The sequence below is a fragment of the Lithobates pipiens genome, unplaced genomic scaffold, assembly GCF_037356315.1.
Source record: "Lithobates pipiens isolate NorthernLeopardFrog02 unplaced genomic scaffold, aLitPip1_a1.2 Scaffold_22, whole genome shotgun sequence".
NCBI classification, from domain to species: Eukaryota; Metazoa; Chordata; class Amphibia; order Anura; family Ranidae; genus Lithobates; species Lithobates pipiens.
The window spans coordinates 323,993,751-324,013,102 of NW_027507784.1; the positions used below are offsets into that span (position 1 = coordinate 323,993,751).

The 19,352-nt window shown below is 43.2% G+C and overlaps 1 protein-coding gene across 1 annotated transcript in view; it reads left to right on the forward strand.

Annotated features, from left to right (window-relative positions):
• Nucleotides 1-17,062, forward strand: part of LOC143924974 (cytoplasmic phosphatidylinositol transfer protein 1-like) — a 131,616-nt gene extending 114,554 nt beyond the window's left edge. Inside the window, exons 8-10 of the mRNA XM_077449531.1 lie at nt 562-717; nt 1,849-1,912; nt 14,247-17,062. Of these exons, the coding sequence (XP_077305657.1) occupies nt 562-717; nt 1,849-1,912; nt 14,247-14,533 (507 nt within the window). The 3' untranslated portion in view covers nt 14,534-17,062. The remainder of the gene's footprint in view (nt 1-561; nt 718-1,848; nt 1,913-14,246) is intronic.
• The last annotated feature ends 2,290 nt before the right edge of the window (nt 17,063-19,352 follow it).

Genomic DNA, 19,352 nt, shown 5'->3' on the forward strand with positions numbered 1-19,352 from the left:
AAAGCAGGTCAAAGTGCAATGTTGTTGTAGAGAGATAGTTCAAAGTGCTATGATGGTGCGATTATGGGATAGTAATGTAGGTCAAACTGCAATGATGTTATGGTAAAGCAGGACACAATGCAATGATGTTTTTAGTAAGACAGGTCAAAGTGCAATGGTGTCATAGTAAGGCAGGTCACAGTGCAATGGATTTATGTTAGGGAAAGACGAAGTACAATGGTGCTGTGCAGAAGGCAGTAACCATGATAGTCAGTCACATATCTCACTGCATTGTAGCCAGAGAAGTAAAATGAAATTTCTAAGTTTTGTAGTGGCTTGTTCTCATGTCGCCCTTTAGCTTATTAAACCACCCAGAAAACTATAATACAAGTATTCTGGGAAAAAGGCTTTATTCTGAGAAGAGTTCATTACTAGACCCGGCACCGTGCTCCTTCCCGCTATCAGCACTCCATCTTTTTCTAATTTAATTCTAATTCATATTCAGGAAATGTTCGAAGAGCGAGGCCTGCAATGTCAGGCTGACACAAAGGGACGCCTTCATTCTTTCCCTCTCTATTTCAGGATCTCAGGCATTTTGTCTCCAGCAAGACAGGCCGCGGGCCTCTTAAGGAGGGCTGGAGGTGCCAGACAAAGCCCATTATGTGCTCCTACAAATTAGTTAATGTCAAGTTCGAGGTGTGGGGCCTTCAGACACGAGTCGAGCAATTTGTGCACAAGGTAGGTGAGGGCTTTGTTCCCATTGTGGATCCCTTGTTGCGTGACATGTGATAATGGGCCGTTTGCAAAACTCCTTTATGTGGGCCATTAAAGAGTATCTGAACCCAAGAATGGGACAATATAACATAGATCAGCCTTTCTCAACCTTTTTATTACAGAAGAGCATTCAAAATAATTTTCAGTTCTGAAGGAACCCTTGCAAAAAACAACTCGTTGGTGGGGCATAGAAAAATACTCCTTACATTGATGACTAGTGAGAATGTGCCCCTTACTGTGGTGGTCAGAATACCACCCTTATAGATAGCTAAAAAGATAATTGGGTTCATGAAGCTGGCTCTGCTAAGTGGTGCTAACTCAAAACTTTACAGGAACCACCAAACGGGAGGAAAAACAGTCATGGCTCAAGGGACCCATAGTAACCTCTGGAAGAACCTGATTTAGGAATGGCTGATATAGATTAAGGTGAGAGGGGACTAAAGCAACCAAAAAGTCATCTTAGTTGAAGGACCTGATTCAGTTGGAGGACTTTTTGTTTACCTTATTCCCTTCTCACCATAACCTGTATGGTTGTACTGTCTCGTTGAGTCCCAAGCCCAACTCCATAGAAACCATAGTTTTGATGATGGCCAAATAATGTGAAATGTTAAAACCACCGTCAGGTGTTTATTGCTGTCGGTGTCCCCACTAGGAAGATCCATTCTCTCGATCTGTTCTGGTGACCATTATCACTGAGACAGAAAGTGATAAGAGAAAACAAAATGTTAGCATTGCCACCAAAACAGAGGGGAGTTTGACCAAAATTTGGTAAAAACTGGGCCATATATTGACAGCTTCAATACAGTTGATTGAAAGATTGAATTGAAATGAAATAAGCATTGGAAAAACAACAGCAATTTTATATAAAGTGATCCAATTTATTTGTAGCATTCAATCTGGACTATTCTGATCCCATCTTTTTGCCATTGATCAGGACCACCATTTTACGTCTTGGACTGCTTTTTGATTTTAACAAAAAATTTGAATTGGAAGTTCAATCACATGATTGAATTGACACATGTACGGCCAGTTGTAGATGGACACAGATTTGCATCTTGTGAAACTGAGATTCTGAAATCTTCTCTGTATTATTAGGTTATTCGGGACCTGCTGATCGTCGGTCACCGGCAAGCCTTCGCCTGGGTAGAAGAGTGGTATGGTAAGTGTCTCAGTAAATCATGATATCTGTGTGAGAGCGAGGACTTTTTTTTTTTTTATTAAGTACTGACTTTTTGTCTGTACTGGTATTCAAACACTGTTTGTGCTTATTACAGTTGAATTTTTTTTTTATAAAAGCAAGACTAAAGCTAAAGCTCAATATATCAAAATCTATAATTTATCTCTGGATGAGTGTAAGCCCTTGTACACACGGTCTGAGATTCCGTCGGAATGTGTCCGATCAGAGCATTTTGTCGGATATTCCGACTGTGTGTGGTATGCATCGGACTGTTTCCGCCGGACCAATTTTTCCAACTTGTTGGAAATATTTTCCGACAAAATGCTCCGATCGGACATACTCCGATCATGTGTAGAGAATTCCGATCGGACAAAGTGCCACGCATGCTCAGATAAAATTTCTACACCAAAGCTATTGGCTACTAGCGTGAACATAGTCCCGTCGTAACGAAATAACGTCATCGCATCGGATTTTCCGACAACTTTGTCCGACCGTGTGTATGCAACAGTTTCGGACAAAATCCGTCGGACAAAATCCGACGGACAAAATCCGACGGACAAAATCAGACGGATTTGGTTGTCAGAATGTCCGACCCTGTGTACAAGGGCTTAGCCCTTGTACACACGGTCGGAGATTCCGACAACCAAATCCGTCGGATTTTGTCCGACGGATTTTGTCCGAAACTGTTGCATACACACGGTCCGACAAAGTTGTCGGAAAATCCGATTGTACATAACGTGATGACGTTATTTCGTTACGACGGGACTACGTTCAGGCTAGTAGCCAATAGCTTTGGTCTAGGAATTTGATCTGAGCATGCGTGGCACTTTGTCCGTCGGAGTAGGCTACACATGATCGGAGTATGTCCGATCTGAGCATTTTGGCGGAAAATTTTACCGGCAAGTTGGAAAAGTTGGTCCGTCGGAAAACAGTCCGATGGAGACCACACACATTCGGAATATCCGACAAAACGGTCCGATAGGACACATTCCGTCGGAATCTCCGACCGTGTGTACAAGGGCCTAGAATCAGCAAATCGCTTGACACATGTAAGGATTCAAAATGAATGCTTTATTAAACTTTGTATATTCAGCATTCTTTAAATAAATAAAAAATAATAAAAAAGCAAGAACATATAAAAACCTACTGTAATTGGCCAATTATTAAAAAACCCAACCATAGCAGCTGTGTGTGAAAATGACTTATGTATTAAGCATCATCCCCAAAAAAGGCAACAAAATCTCATGGATGGAATCCTAGCAGGTATACATTATCTCACAAAAGTCAGTACACCCCTCACATTTTTGTAAATATTTTATTCTATCTCTTCATGTGACAACACTGAAGAAATGATACTTTGCTACAATATAAAGTAGTGAGTGTACAGCTTGTATAACAGTGTAAATTTGCCGTCCCCTCAAAATAACTCAACACACAGCTATTATTGTTTAAACCGATGGCAACAAAAGTGAGTACACTCCTAAGTGAAATGTCCAAATTGGGCAAAATTAGCCATATTCCCTCTCCGTTGTCATGTGACCTGTTAGAGTTACAAGGTCTGAGGTGTGAATGGGGAGCAGGTGTGTTAAATTTGGTGTTATCGCTCTCACTTTCTCATACTGGTCACTGGAAGTTCAACATGGCACCTCATGGCAAAGAACTCTCTGAGGATCTGAAAAAAATAATTGTTGCTCTACATAAAGATGGCCTAGGCTATGAGAAGATTGCCAAGATCCTGAAACTGAGCTGCAGCACGGTGGCCAAGACCATATAGAGTTTTAACAGGACAGGTTCCACTCAGAACAGGCCTCGCCATGGTCGACCAAAGGAAGTTGAGTGCACGTGCTCAGCATCAAATCCAGAGGTTGTCTTTGGGAAATAGATGTATGAGTGCTGCCAGCATTGCTGCAGAGGTTGAAGGGGTGGGAGGTCAGCCTGCCAGTGCTCAGACCATATGCCGCACACTGCATCAAATTGGTCTGTATGGCTAGTGTCCCAGAAGGAAGCCTCTTCTAAAGATGATGCACAAGAAAGCCCACAAACAGTTTGCTGAAGACAAGCAGACAAAGGACATGCATTACTAGAACCATGTCCTGTGGTCTGATGAGACCAAGATAAACTTATTTGGTTCAGATGGTGTCAAGCGTGTGTGGGGGCAACCAGGTGAGGAGTACAATGACAAGTGTGTCTTGCCGACAGTCAAGCATGGTGGTGGGAGTGTCATGATCTGAGGCTGCATGAGTGCCATCGGCACTGGGGAGCTTTAGTTCATTGAGGGAACCATGAATGCCAACACTGTGACATACTGTAGCAGAGCATGATCCCCTCCCTTCAGAGACTGGACCGCAGCGCAGTATTCCAACATGATAATGACCCCAAACACATCTCCAAGACGACCAATGCCTTGCTATATTAGTATCCAAGGATAGGCCACTTCATATGGCTAGATGACCACTCAGAGTCCATGGTGAAACCTTATAATGGATTATATTGTAAGACCAACACACATGTGGACAGTGTAGAAACAGAGCAAATGATGAAAAATATGTCAGCGATCCCATGGAAAGGTGTCCATGTCATCACATCTATCCTTATGTATAGATTATAGCATCTGCATAGGAATGTTCTTCACACTTCAAATCTCCCATTGGATGGTGCCTGTATAGTTACAAGACCAATGCCACCTGGCAAAGCCAACTACATGATGCCGATTATCTTGACCAGTGTAGATCAAATGTCCCCAACCTTCTTTGATATCTGCTCGACCATTAGTACTCTTGGGATGAAGTACGGGATGAAGTACTATTAGCCTTCCCCTTAATATTACCTCCAATTATTGAGACCACACCTGAAATGGAGTACAAATGGCCATAGCAGCCTTTTTTATTAACAAAACAACTTGTTAAAATTAACATTTATTTTCACATCAATATCTGAAAAAACAACATAACAGTCTTCATTCAGCCTGTTGGTCTTTTGACGCCACCCAGAATTCCAAAACTATTCCACTTATACACTGCGGGCCCTTTTACCATATTAGGCCTCCAGCAGTGACACACCAGCTTGGCGACAACCCACTACCCACAGTGCAGCTATTACCATATTACAGCTAACCTATTTAACTGGAATACACCAGAGGGACACATACCAAAGATGAGTCCCCATCTCTAAAATATTTTCTTACACCGTCAAAAGACCAACCACCACCACCACCCGATCAGCTGCAATGACTTCCCTCGCAGATCCTGCACCTGTAATGAAAGAAAACAGACAAACAACACAGGGTGGGCGGGATGGGAAACTGCCTGCTTTGTCACCTGTCCCTCCACTGATCCCTGCGAGACCCCACCTCCTCCTGAAATCAACTACCACACCCCTCCCCATCCTGTTGCTCCTGGCCAATGCAAACGCTCCCCATTTCACCACCTACACTTCCTTAACCCAAGAGTTGCTAACCCTTATCACCCTGTCATCCTTTTCATTTTATTCCTCTTGCTCTGGGCCTTACTTTTTAGCTGTCTGTAAGCCCTTGTACACATGGTCGGAGATTCCGACAACCAAATCCGTCGGAGTAATTCCGACGGATTAATTCCGGAAGAGGTCCGGAAGTGATGTTGCATACACACATTCGGACTAAGTTGTCGCAAAATCCGTTGTACATAACGTGATGACGTTATTTTGTTACGACGGGACTACGTTCAGGCTAGTAGCCAATAGCTTTGGTCTAGGAATTTGATCTGAACATGCGTGGCACTTTGTCCGTCGGAGTAGGCTACACATGATCGGAGTATGTCCGATAGGAGCATTTTGTCGGAAAATTTTACCGGCAAGTTGGAAAAATTGGTCCATCTGATATTCCGATGGAAACAGTCCGATGCAGACCACACACAGTCAGAATATCCAACAAAACGGTCCGATAGGAAACATTCCGTCAGAATCTCCGACCGTGTGTACAAGGGCTAAGGGTGACCACCACTGTAAGGGTTTTATTATTCCCACTGACTACCCATGAATACAGCATTTTCCATTTCCCCCAGATTAATTGATATCAGTTAGGGTTCCCAGAGACCTGAAAATTATTTTTGGGGTTCCTCTGGAGTAAAAAGGTTGAGAAAGGCTGCACTAGATAGTAAAGCCAAGATTCAAGCAACATCTTGTGACTTTACAAGACGTCAACAATAACAGCTAACATAGTGCTCTCTTTAGAGTTTCAGTTTAAAGTTCTGCCAGTGCCAGACAATAATGTTTCATCAGAACAGAGAAAAATAATAAAGGCTGATTTCTGATTGGCCAGGACAGGTTCTTGCATTTGCTCTTGAAATAAAAAGGCATAAAAGCTGCAGGAGATAGATCAAAGACACTGGAGGACAGGAAAGAACTGCAGAACTTTGACCTGGAATGGGCAAACACAACCAAGTGGCATTTTCACAAAAGGGACAGATTTCTATGGCTAAAGATGGTGTACCAAGCAAGAGGTGCTATAATGCATTGGCGAGCATAGTGGAGGAGACAGGATGTGAGGGTCTAGCAGCCAAAAGGCTACACTAGCCTAGCTACTGAACCATCAATCAAATCTCTAGGAGGGTTTGAACGCCCCTGACCCCCCCTTATCTACGCCTCTGAAAGGTGGGAATTCCAAAAGGACATGGTTTATTGTGACACATCTTCCAACATTGGCATCCTTTGTGGTCATATGATATCTCAAAGCTTCAAGAAAGTCAGTGCTGGAAAACTTCTATCTCTCGAAACCCTGGGATGAACAGACAGCCAATAACTATCTAAAGCCCGACATGTGTCCTTGTCCTGCTCTGATTGATCTCTAAATGGTGAAGTGTCCCTATTAAGGGCCACCAGCCCACCATATTTTATTAATAATGGCTTAGGGGGCTTGCAATGCCTACCTGCCCCCCAGCCCAGTCCTCCCCTACCAGACATAGAGGACTTTTTCTGTAGAAGCAGATTATAAGCTCCATCTCAGATACTGGCAACCCTTTTCCGGTGAATGTGTAAAGCCGCGTCACAATACTTTGCTGAAGGAAATAAAACTGGAGCCTGCACCCCGGAGACCCATCTCTCCTTCTGTTTTACGTAGGATGTTTTATATTTAGCACAATTCCGACTTCCCGCGGGTACCAAGAGAATGATCGGCCTGGCAAATCAATACCACAATGATACCTTGGAGGCAGAATAAAAACACACAGCAATGTAGAGTAACTTAATAAACTTAGAGAAAACATAAGGCAGGCTTGATACAGGGATCATAAAAGGGAAGAAAATACAAATAAAACAACGGGGCTATTTCTAGGAAAGGATGCAGACTGTGCTCAGGGTGAAATGTACTGCGGTGAGGAACAGGACATGTAAGAAGGACAGGAAATCAGAAATTTAGCTAGTGGGGGCTCGGGCATTAAGTTTGGAGGTATCAGGGGGCAAGGGGACAGTACATCTTTTCAGCCCTAAAATGAAAAAAAGCCTAAGTCTAACTATTCTTAAAAATATTCCCTCGTCCTCCTCCTCCTCCTTCTACCAATCTTGCCTAACCTGTATAAAAAAAGATGGGAGCACTTATTTATTTTTAATCCTGTTTGGTTGTGTGATCCTGCAGCTCTGGCTCAGCAACTACTGTGAATTTCAGGAGCCGTGACGTCACCCATAGACTCCCATGACCCAGCAGTTTTCGAAGCTCCCTCCTCTTACCTGCAGCCGCTGCTCACTGCCACAGGGGAGCCAGAGCTGCGGGATCACATGACTGGAGTGGATTAAAAATATGTAAACATACAGATATTTTTTTATAATGGTTGGGCAGGATAGATAAGAAGGGAGCGGGGGGCATTTTCAAGAAAAAGTTAGACTCAGGCTTTTCTTACACTTTAGGCTTATTTAAAATGTTTGTCAGAAAAAATGGAAAACCTATTCTGCACATTTTGGCAATACATGTACTTCTCATATACTACTATAGCCCTTTAAAAATGCTGCAAGTACTGAAATATACCCATTGATTTGTGCGAAATGTAACATGCTCCTAAATTCCTGTTTGCATTAAAAACACAGTGGCGCTGAAATCCCAACACAGTCAGGCTTTCTAGATGGGAACCTATTAGTAGCTTAAACTATCAGACCAAAACCAGATAAAATAGTCCAAGGTAATTATAATTGTTGATAAAAAAAAGTAATATAAAAACAGCCAACAAGTTTCAGGGGCAACACCGCTCCCCCTTTATCAGGGCTCAGCACAGGATAAAACTTGGATGGACGCCAGTGACTTCACAGGTTTATATTAGAACCCGTACTGAACTGTCCTCAGGAACAGTTGCTGAACAGCAATAGAGGTTCCTCCATGTCTATCCAAGTTTATCTTGTGTTGTGCCCTGATGAAAGAGGAGTGGTACTGTCCCGAAACAAGTTTTTTGTTTTTATTTGACTTTTATTTATCAGCAAATAAAATTATCTTGGACTTTATCCGATTTTGGTCTCGTGCTTCGCTCTGTATTTTTATGGTTTCAGCTACTGTTGGGTGCCCATCAAGGGAAGCTTTACTGTGTGGGAGCCATCTTGCCAGACCTATTGAGCTTTTTTGAAGTGTTCCTTTAGCTACACTTGCAAGTCTTAAGATAATACACCCTATCAGTTTTTTTTTTGTTCAACCCAGTGGGCTTGAAGAGCTTGAGAGGAGATCCTGTACTAACAATCCGAGGTTAATACAGCGATCTTCCCACTAAGAAATTGTGTTCTGACAGGGGGAAGGCTCTCCCACCGGAAAACACCAGTCAACATTCTCAGCCATTGGCCGAGAGCGCTGATCGGATGCCAATCGGCAGACCTTTTTTGGTCATGCCCCAGCTGCTGTACATTGGGGCTGAATGCCACTCTGATTTCTATTGAACCGGCTGATACCGGGCCATATTTAACCTGTGTGTCATGCACACTGGACATTTGGCCATCTCCCCTAGGCTCATTTCCTCCTGACAGCAGCATTTTGGCAATTCTCGTAAAAGATTGAATGCGTTTTAGGCACGTTTAGGTGAATCAAGCGCTTGGGCGTTAATTTAATTGGCCAAACTAATCATTTATTCTGGCCTTTGAAATAAAACGCGTAAGTGCTTGGCGTGCCTAGCATTAACGTATGTTTTAGATGCATCAAACATTTTTCAAAATGCTGCAGCTCCTGGATGTGGTAGTACTAAGGGAGTTATTTCTGCCTCTAAATGCCCCACAACTAAAGTCCTCTAAACACTTATGAATGCATGGATACCTAGGCCAAATTTCAGGGGGGTTTAGAGGCAGGAAAAAAGCCAGATGCCCTTAACAGCAGCATTAAAATGTGCAGTGTGCATGAGGCCTAAACGTTTCTAGTGCCTCTTTGAGAATGTTGCTCTGGAATCCCAACCTCTGCTGCCTACTGGACTACAAAACCCAGCCCATACCCACTGCCTCTGTAGCTCCCCACACACATATATTGATTTCTTTAGCAACAAAACAATGCTTATTGCCTTGACTTCCAGGAGCCCACCTATACAAGATGTGTAGGGAAAGGGCTCTTTTGGGAGATGTAATTCTGGGAGCGCACCTAGCACTCCAAGCAGCTGCCCTTCAAGAATTCAAGAATTTTACAAGCTTGGTGATGTCACTGGGAGTAATATAAATTGTTTCTCAATACAGGAACAACGTTAAGCCTAGTACACATGGGTTAAATGTCGGCTGGCACCGGCTGGTTTAATAGAAACCGTTCCGTGTGTATGCCTTCCGCCTTCTGCTGAAAAGGTTCATCATGACCAAAAAAGGTCTGCCGAACGGCTCCTGATCAGAGCTCTCAGCCAATTTTCTGGTGGGTGTGGGGGGGGGGGGGGGGAGGGGGCTGCCTGTCCCCCTGTCAGAACACAATAAGTCAGCAGTGGAGATCGATGTACTAACATCGGATTGTTAGTATAGTGGCTCAGCGACCTGAGCTGTACCAGGCTTAAAGAGGAATTAAACCCTGATGGGTTTACTTCCTCTTTGTCTCCCTGCAAAGGTAAAGCATAATGGGCTACTATGCATCGCGTGTGTGTGTCACTTACCTGAAACAGGAGTCAGCGATGTCACTGCTGTCCCCTGTAGTACGGAGCGTCCATCTTCTTCTGGGTGTCGCTGCTCCGGCCACTCACAGCGCAGGAGCAGCAATGACATCACTCCCGCGCATTCACACGGGAGCCGCCACTAACGGCATATCGCCGTTAGCAGCGGCATGCTGCTAACGCCAATAGTGCGCCGTAGACAGCAGTGCCTATCTTTTAGTAAATATCTCCTAAACTGTATAGGTTTAGGAAATATTTCTTGGACCTGCAGGTAAGCCTTAATCTAGGCTTACCTGGCTTACCTGTAGGTCAAAGTGGTTTGTAAGGGTTTACAACCACTTTAAGTCAAGCAGGGGGAGATGGAGGTTTTGGGGGGGTATTTGGGACATACACGTCGCGTACACACGATCGGAATTCATGTCGGAAAAAGCTCTGATGGTTTTCCTGACGGAATTCCAATGGAATTCGGCTCAAGCTGTCTTGCCTACACACGGTCACACCAAATTCTGATAGTTTATAACGCGGTGACGTACAACACGTATGACGGGACTAGAAAAAGGAAGTTCAATAGCCAGTAGCCAATAGCTTCTGTCTTGTAGTTGAATCTGAGCATGCGTGATTTTTGGCGTGTCGGAATTGCATACACACGATCAGAATTTCCGATAGAAAGTTTTTCCGTCGGGAAAATTGAGAACATGCTATCAATTTTTGGCTGGCGGAAATTCGGACAACTAAATTCCGATGGAGCATACACACGGTCGCATTTTCCTATGAAAAGCTCTCATCTGTCTTTTTCTGGCCGGAATTCCGATTGTGTGTACGCAGCATTAGTATAACTAAAGCCAAAACTTGTTTTTTTAGTCTTGGATAGAGTCATGGAGGGTTATGACACTTGACAAGTTTTTCTATATGTGCTCCATTGGGGAGTTTTCTCTTAACTTTCTTTATCAGTGTTGCAAGAATTTCCATCTTTTTTAACTCTGGTAACAACTCAAAATCTTGGATTTACAAGTGTCAGTGGCCATGATTATGGTCACCAGGACAAATACATTTTTAATAAATAGATAGGTGCATACATGTCAGAAACCATGAAATCAGACTGAGACAGAAGTACAGTTAAATCACGCTTATTTAATAATAAAAGTAAAAAGAACAAACATAGTCAAAACATATCCAAGTAATATTCAGTAACCGGAACGGATAGTCAGCCAAGACAGAAGTCAGGGATCAATGTAGTGAAACAGCAAGCAGGATCTGGAGCCAGAAGGAATGTCAGCAAAGCCTGCCTTTAAACAGAAACTAAGTTGATCACGTGTACTTGTATGGGCAACAGCCTCTTTCGAACCACCCCATGGTCAGTTTAGGCAGCAGGACACGCATGATCATCCTATACTAGTTTCCATTTGAAATTACTACTATTTTACATCAATATCGCCTGCACGAGCGCAGGAGAAACACTTTTTCTGTTTATATGAAGGCAGAGATCCAATGGGCTGAATGGCTTAAGTAGGCAAGGCTGACGAGTAGGATATTATCAACAGCTGAGTAACTGTGGAGAGATAGAAGCTGGCAAGTAGCCGACAGCTGAGCCGCCAGCTCTGAGAAGGAAGGGCTGAGCCCAGCACTCACAATACATTACTGTCGTTTTATATTTGCCAAGAGTTTAGCTTTATACAATTTTTTTATGATGTGGCTTTTACATTGCTGTCCCATGTTTGTAGAGTCTTCCTTTAGTGGCTATCTCTATGGCAAGCAGTAGAGTCAGCAATCTCACTAAATGACTGCTGCGCTGACAGTCTGTTGATTGTAGAGCAGGTGTGTCCAAACTTTTTTCAAAGAGGGCCAGGTTTGATGACGTGAACACGCATGAGGGCTGACCATTTTGCCTGACCTTCTTTGAACCATTAAAATTCGGTCAAAGGACGGGTTCACACTATTGGGATCCCAATAGCAGGAGATTGTGACTGGCTCTCTATGGAGCCAGGTCACACATCTCTGATGCAGCTCCATTTCGAATTTGCACAGGAGCCTTTGCGTCTTTTGGTCCATTTCAGGTCCAAATTCCGCCCAAAAGTCGGGCTGAAATTGTACCTGAAACAGTGAACCAGAACACACAGGACCCTGTGAGCAGCATCAGCATTTGAGGTGACCCGAGCCCAAGTGTGTTCCTCCGAGCACTAATACATTGCCCAGCAAGAATTATCTTGCCTTTGTGGCTGTGTGTGGTGAAGAGATGAGCTTGGGCGTGGTATTTGGATATATATATCTTTTGTGGCCCCCAACGAAACCCCAAGTGCAACTAAGGATGAGCTTGGGCGTGTTATTTAGAATTCACCGTATTTATCGGCGTGTAAGAAGCACAGGCGTATAACATGCACCTTCACTTTTAGAGGGACGTTTCAGGAAAAAAACTTCAATTTGAAATAAAGAACTGTGAAGCAAAATAAGGGTCAGTGCCCATCAATGCAGCCTAATCAGTGCCCATCTGCAGCCTCACCATTGCCATGAATGCAGCCTCACCATTTCAGTCAGTGCAGACTGATCCATGCCTATTTGCAGGGGACAGGGAGAGGAACTGGATGAGCGCCGACAGATTACATACAGGAGAATCTCCTCAGTGGCCTCTTTAAAGTGATTGTAAACCCTTACAACACACTTTGACCTACAGGTAAGCCTAGATTAAGGCTTACCTGTAGGTCCAAGAAATATCAAATATTTGCCAAAAGACAGGCACCGCTGTCTACGGTGCATGCGTTACTTCCTCTTTAATAGAAGGTCCTGCCTTCTATGATAGACAGAACAGTTGTCCAATGCCAGCCCAGGAGACGTCACTTCCTATTGTAGTTGCCGCCAAGTAAACAGGAGATTCTCTTATATGTACTCTGGCACTCATCCCGCCCCCTCCCTGTCCCTTCCGAGGCAGCGCCGATAAATACAGTGTATATCTTTTGTGGCCCTAGGGGCCTCAAAAGATGTATATATCCAAATTACAAGGTTGGCCGTATTAAACTGGAGCAAGGGCCGCATTTGTCCCATGGGCCTGACTTTGGACATGCCTGTTCTAGAGAGAGGGTCCCATACTTGATCCAATCCTAGCCAAGTTAAAGGGTCTGTCCACCGAAATGTGATAACATTTTGTACACAAAGATCCATCATAGCCTGATTTAACTCAGAATTTCTGTATGGTGATGGATTCAATATGGGGAAACATCCTTTTGAAAACTACTGTAGGCGTTGCTCAGAATGAGGGAACACTTGGCCTTCAGTTTTCCACAAAATGCAAGCTGGTGGAAACTTGGTGAAGCCTCTAGCACAGCTTTTCTCAACCTTTTAAACACTGATGGACCCTTAAAATAACTTTTAGGTCTCAAGGAAGCCCTGCTAAAAACTACTATATCTTCAACCCATGATACATTAGTGTGACAGTGGGAATAATGCTCCTTACACTTGTGGTCATTGGGAAGACCTATCCTCTTAGGCCGCGTACACACGGGCGGACTGTTCGCCCAACTTTGTCCGCTGAACAGTGTTTGGGCGGACAGTCCGCTCGTGTGTGGGCTTTCAGCGGACAGTTTCAGCGGACAGTTTGACGGACAAGGTTTTTCGGAATTTCCGAAAAACTGTCCGCTGAAACCTTGTTTCAGCGAACAGTCCGCTCGTGTGTAGGCTTGTTCGTCAAACAAAGTTGCGCGCATGCTCAGAAAGGATTTTCACGCCGAAAGTTATAATGCAGTGTATAGGACGTCGTATTTTTCGTCCCGTCGTACGTGCCGTTCACGTCATCGCGCACGGTTTCAGCAAACTGTTCGTCCGTCGTGTGTGGCCATGTCCGTCCATGCTAAGTTTGAGCGGACTGTTTGCCGAAACTGTTTGACGGACAAAGTTGGGCGAACAGTCCCCGCGTGTGTACGCGGCCTTACAGATAGCTAAAAAAAGATCATCGGTGTCAGTGGGAACTTATCTGAGAGGTAGAAATTGCTCATTGCCCAAGGAACCCCTAGCAACTTATGGCGGAACCCTGGCTGAGAAACCCTGTTCTAGTATCTTCCTTGTCTTGGTTGTTTCAATGGTAAGGTTTTAATGTTTCCATCTACCTATATGTGTTCCCATAAATTGTGGATTGGGGTTAAAAGCTGCAAAGAGCCCCAGAAATCTGAAAGGATACAAGTCATGTTGAAGCTACATTGAAATTGACTCCATGGTTTTGAAGCAATGCCTATATAATTATCATCATAAATGACTCTTATGTTTTCACCCCACAGGAATGACCATGGAAAAGGTTCGAGAGTACGAGAAGGAGACACAGGCCGCCACCAATGAGAAAATAGGACCAGTTGCCCCAACCATTACCATAACCGCGGAAAGCCAGTGCCCCGCTATCCGTAGCGCCCCAGCCACCCCCATCACTGGCGAACCTCCAGAATTTCTCACACTGCCCAAAGACAGACCGCGCAAGACCTCTGCCCCAGATACACTTACTCTACCAGAACTCAGAGAACGAGCCAACGGACCTTCCAATCACCTCTCTCCAAACAACACTGACAGCTGAAACCAATGGATGGAGTCTTTTCTTCACGCCAAAAGGATGGGCCACTTGTTCCCAACTCATGGGAAGCCCCGAAAAAAGATTCTCATGGACTCTGACACGAAGAAGTCAACCCTACGATGGAATAGACACTGACACAAAGGTGACCTACCTTGACTCAGCTAGAAGGAGAGTTGGCTTCTTCTCCTATGAGCAGGAGGGGAACTCCCAAAATACTAAAGTGAAACCTTTGATCCGTCCGGCCATGTATTTGATGTAGCAGAGTCCAAAAACTAAGTACGAAGAAGATGTTTAGTGTCAATTCAGTAAGAACTTGTAAAATTTAAAGCTATAGACCACCTAAAAGGGGACTAAATTGTGTGATGGCTTATTCCTCGTCAATCTGCTCTTTGATGGAATGCTTGATTCCTGATTGATATACTGTTATTTTTTTTAATTTGTAACAAAAAAATGCAACACCAGGCAATTATTTAAATATACAGTTAAAACATCTGTAGGAACCTTTTTTTTAACTTGTAAAATAATACACACATTCTTGCAATCTCCCATACCTTGCTGTCCTACATGGTCACTAAAACAGTGACCAACGTTTTCAGAGCCAGCAAATTAGCGAAAATGGGAATGGCCACTGAATGCTCTCATTGCACGGGGGGGGAACGGAAGGTGGATGGGGTTTGGATGGGGTTTGGCTCCAAGGGGAGGAGTTGGAGCAGAATGCGAGTAAATTGAACTCAGGCAGTGGCCCATTGATTAATATATAGACAGATTTCTTGTAATTTTGCTGGTAATTGGTAGTGCACTGAATGGACTGAAATACACTTTCTGGCCATTCAAAGTAAAAAGGAAAAATTTATGCACATGGAGTTGTTCTTTGAAGTGTACTTGTCAGCCATTTTTCCAGCTTTTGAAGTAATGCCTAGGAGCAGGTAGTACAAGGTGCCCACTACTAACTAAACCCGAAACTTTTCCTGTGCTCCCCTCTCATCCTGGCTTCACCTTGTTACCAAAGATCCAGCTTTCCTGCCTTCTATTTTAACCCCTCCTACTCGGAGCTAAACCTCATCTATAGGCCCTTCCCTGTCCAATGAGAATGCTTCACAAACGGTCTTATTGGTCAGTGTGATCGGGAGAGAATTAGGCTTACTTCTTGTGGGTGGAACTTATTGCCAATTTGGGGAATTTGACCCCTTAGTAACAAAGTATAAGTAGGATCAAAGGGCCACAGCAAAAGGGCTTTTGGGCCCTTTTTTATTTTTAAAAGCTTTAAACTGAACCAGGATCGTTTAAAATTTGGACTGAAATTTCCTCTCCATATGTACAGTACAAAAACATTTTTTTTTTTTTTTGTAAAATTGTATTTTTGGAGAAAACTACCTTTCTATAGTCTATGATGTCATTAGTTGTATGCAGACATATTAGCTCTGCATGGGCACCAGAGAAGAAGCAATGTCACTTTTGCTCATTGAGGGGTGTGGCTAGTACAGTACACGCTATGATTCCCGTCATTCAATGGGAATTGTAGCTGGGAATGAGAGTGAATGTGGGCAGGTTGGTGGCCAATCATATGATGTAAGAATGGGCTCGACAGACCTGGATTCTCCAAGTCTGCCAATCAAATGATGCACGGTGGGAGGGACAGACCAGGATTATGGGATGCCTAGGTCCTCCCACTAGGAGCCACCGGTCTTACAACAGGGAACAAGGGAAATTGAGCCTTTGGAAGCTCTCTAAATAGTATCTAGTGCATTACATTACAAAAAAGATCATATCTGGGGAAGGTAAGAAATTACATTTTTAAACTAGAATTAGTATTACTTGGAGTTCAGCTTTATGATAGCAGGCTGTCTCTCTTTAAGTTATATGAATTTAAAGGAGAATTGCAGCTAAAGCCTTGCTAGTCTTAAACATTTTTTGAGTCTGATCCCCTGAGTCAACCAGCGCAGGGGAGAGTGTGCCTGACAATGGCTGTTAAAGCTGGAAGCGATGACATCACCCATAGGCTCCTATGGTGCAGCCATTGTCGGCAGTCCCTCCTCTCCCCTACAGCTGCCACTGGATGACAGGGGGGAGCCAGATCACATGACTGGAAACATTCCTGGAATTTGTTTTGCGGAATTCTGTGCAGTATCTTTGCTGTGGCGCACTGGATGTCCGGAATGTCATCAAAATCTGTGTCCTATTAACCACTTCAGCACCCCCTAATGTACATTTATTTAAAGCGGTTTACTGGGGCTATGGCTACAGCTGTCAGCCCTAGCCCCGGTATTATATTATATAATTATATTATAATTATAATTATTATACAATAATTATATTCTATAATATTATTATAAATTATATAATTGTAATATAATAATATATATATTATATTATATATTATTATATTTTCAGCCGGTGATTCTCTTTTCACTAAAAGCGCAATTTTTTTGGAAAGCGTCAGATGAATGTTTTTTGTTTTTTTTTGATCTGATGCTTTCAAAGGTAGAGGAGACCCAGATGTTTCCATAAAGAGGACCTGTTATGCTTTATTGTTATCACAATAAATGGATATTTCCATTTATTGTGAAAGAAAAAAAAAATAAGGAAAAAAAAATGTAAAGGGACAGTGTACATTTTATTTTATTTTAAATAAAATATATAATTAAAACATTTTTTTAAAGCCCCCCATCCCCCAAGGCGAACATATACGTAGGTCGCGCACGCATATGTAAATGGTGTTTGTACCACACATGTGAGGTATTGCCGCAAATGTTATAGTGAGAGCAATAATTCTAGCACTAGACCTCCTCTGTAACTCAAAACTGTTAGCCTGTAAAGATTTTTAAACATAACCTAAAGAGATTTTTAGGTATCGTACTTTGACGTCATTCCACGCGCGTGCACAATTTCAAAACGTGACATGTTAGGTATCTATTTACTCAGTGCAACATCAGCTATTATATTATATTTCAACAAAAAAAATCTGTAAAGTGAACTTATATTCAACCCCCTCCCCCTCCTTATAATGAACCCCGGTTCTAAGGCCCCTTTCACACTGGGGCGGTTTTCAGGCGCTACAGCGCTAAAAATAGCACCTTTGTAGCGCCTGAAAAAAACAGCCCCTTTCACTCCAGTGTGAAACCCGGAGGGCTTTCACACTGGAGCGGTGCGCTGGCAGGACGGTGAAAAAAAGTCCTGTTAGCCGCATCTTTAGAGCGGTGAAGGAGCGGTGTATTCAACGGTCCTAAACCGCTCCTACCCATTGAAATCAATGGGCCAGCACGGCTATACCGCCAGCAAAGCGCCGCTATGTGGCGCTTTGCGGGAGTTTTAAACCCTTTTTCGGCCACTAGCGGGGGTTAAAACTGCCCCGCTAGCAGCCGCATACCGCTGCTAAAACGACGGTAAAGCGCTGCTAAAAATACGCCCGCACCGCCCCAGTGTGAAAGGGGCCTTAGTAATTTACTAGCAAAAAATACTGATTTTAACTTTAAACAAAAAGAAGTACAGTAAAACCTTGGATTGCGAGCATAATTCGTTCCAGGAACATGCTTGCAATCCAAAGCACTCGTATATCAAAGCGAATTTCCCCATAAGAAATAATGGAAACTCAGATGATTTGTTCCACAACCATTTATTCATAAGTCCCTCATTAAATGTAACCATATTGCTACACTTAGAGGAGTCTCTCTTCTCTTGTATACTCAGTTGTGACATGACGCTACTTGTATATCAAGACATCGCTTGTATATCAAGTCAAAATTTATCGAAAAATTTTGCTTGTCTTGCAAAACGCTCTCAAACCAAGTTACTCTCAATCCAAGGTTTTACTGTAGGCCTAGAGTCATTTTTATAGTTTTGGAAACAGCCAAAAGTTGCAGGGTGCCAAGTCAGGAGAATAAGGTGGTTGGTCAAGTTTCGGAATGGATTTCTGGGCCAGCAACTCACAAACACCTAACGCATCATGTACAGGAGTGTTTTTATGGTGGAGAATCCAATTTCCAGGCCAGAATTCCAGTCTTTTAAACAGATTCCCTTAACCTTTTTAAAAATTTCCAGGTAACAATCTTGGTTGACCATTGTACCATGAACATTGCACCATGATCATTGTACCATGTTCTTGCCTTTCAAAAACTCTTGATTTCTTCATGTAATGTTCACCATAAGCCTGGTGTACCAGCTCTAAAGTTTCACTTACAACTTTTGCCAATTTTCATGCAAAATTTGATGTTAATCCACTGATCCAGATTCCACTCACAATTTTTTTTGCCAACAGCACATATGTTATTTTTTTCCACTACTCCAGAAAGACTGAGTGACCTGGCCTGCAACCCAGGTGAGGCATGTTAGAACATGACAGAAGGCGTGAGTGTGATTGGCTGTGTGACTTCCACCATAGTGCTACACCTGTTCCATTTCAGGAATTAAATTGTCACACCCCGTATATACATGTTTTTTACATTGGCCAGTAAGTTTATGTGTTGGGGTGTTTATGTGTTTTTAAGACTAGTTAAGCTTTAGCTAGAATACTACATTAACAGATATTATCAGGGGGACAAAAAATGCCAAGTTTATAGGATCTCCATCACGTGACGGTCCAAGCACACGTCTCTGGACTTACCGATGCTTCCACTACTCAGCCAAGTGTTCATCGGATCATTCAAATGTATCATTGACAATCATTCAATAATTCCTTCCAGAATGTCTCATTTCTTTATCCTGCAAATGCTGGACTTGTGGTGCGGGGGTGGTGAAGGGGGTGGGGGGGGGCAAACAGGGGGCGGGGGGTTGTCAGTTGAACATTTTTCTTTCCAAAAGTCACCACATTTATCATGTATTACAC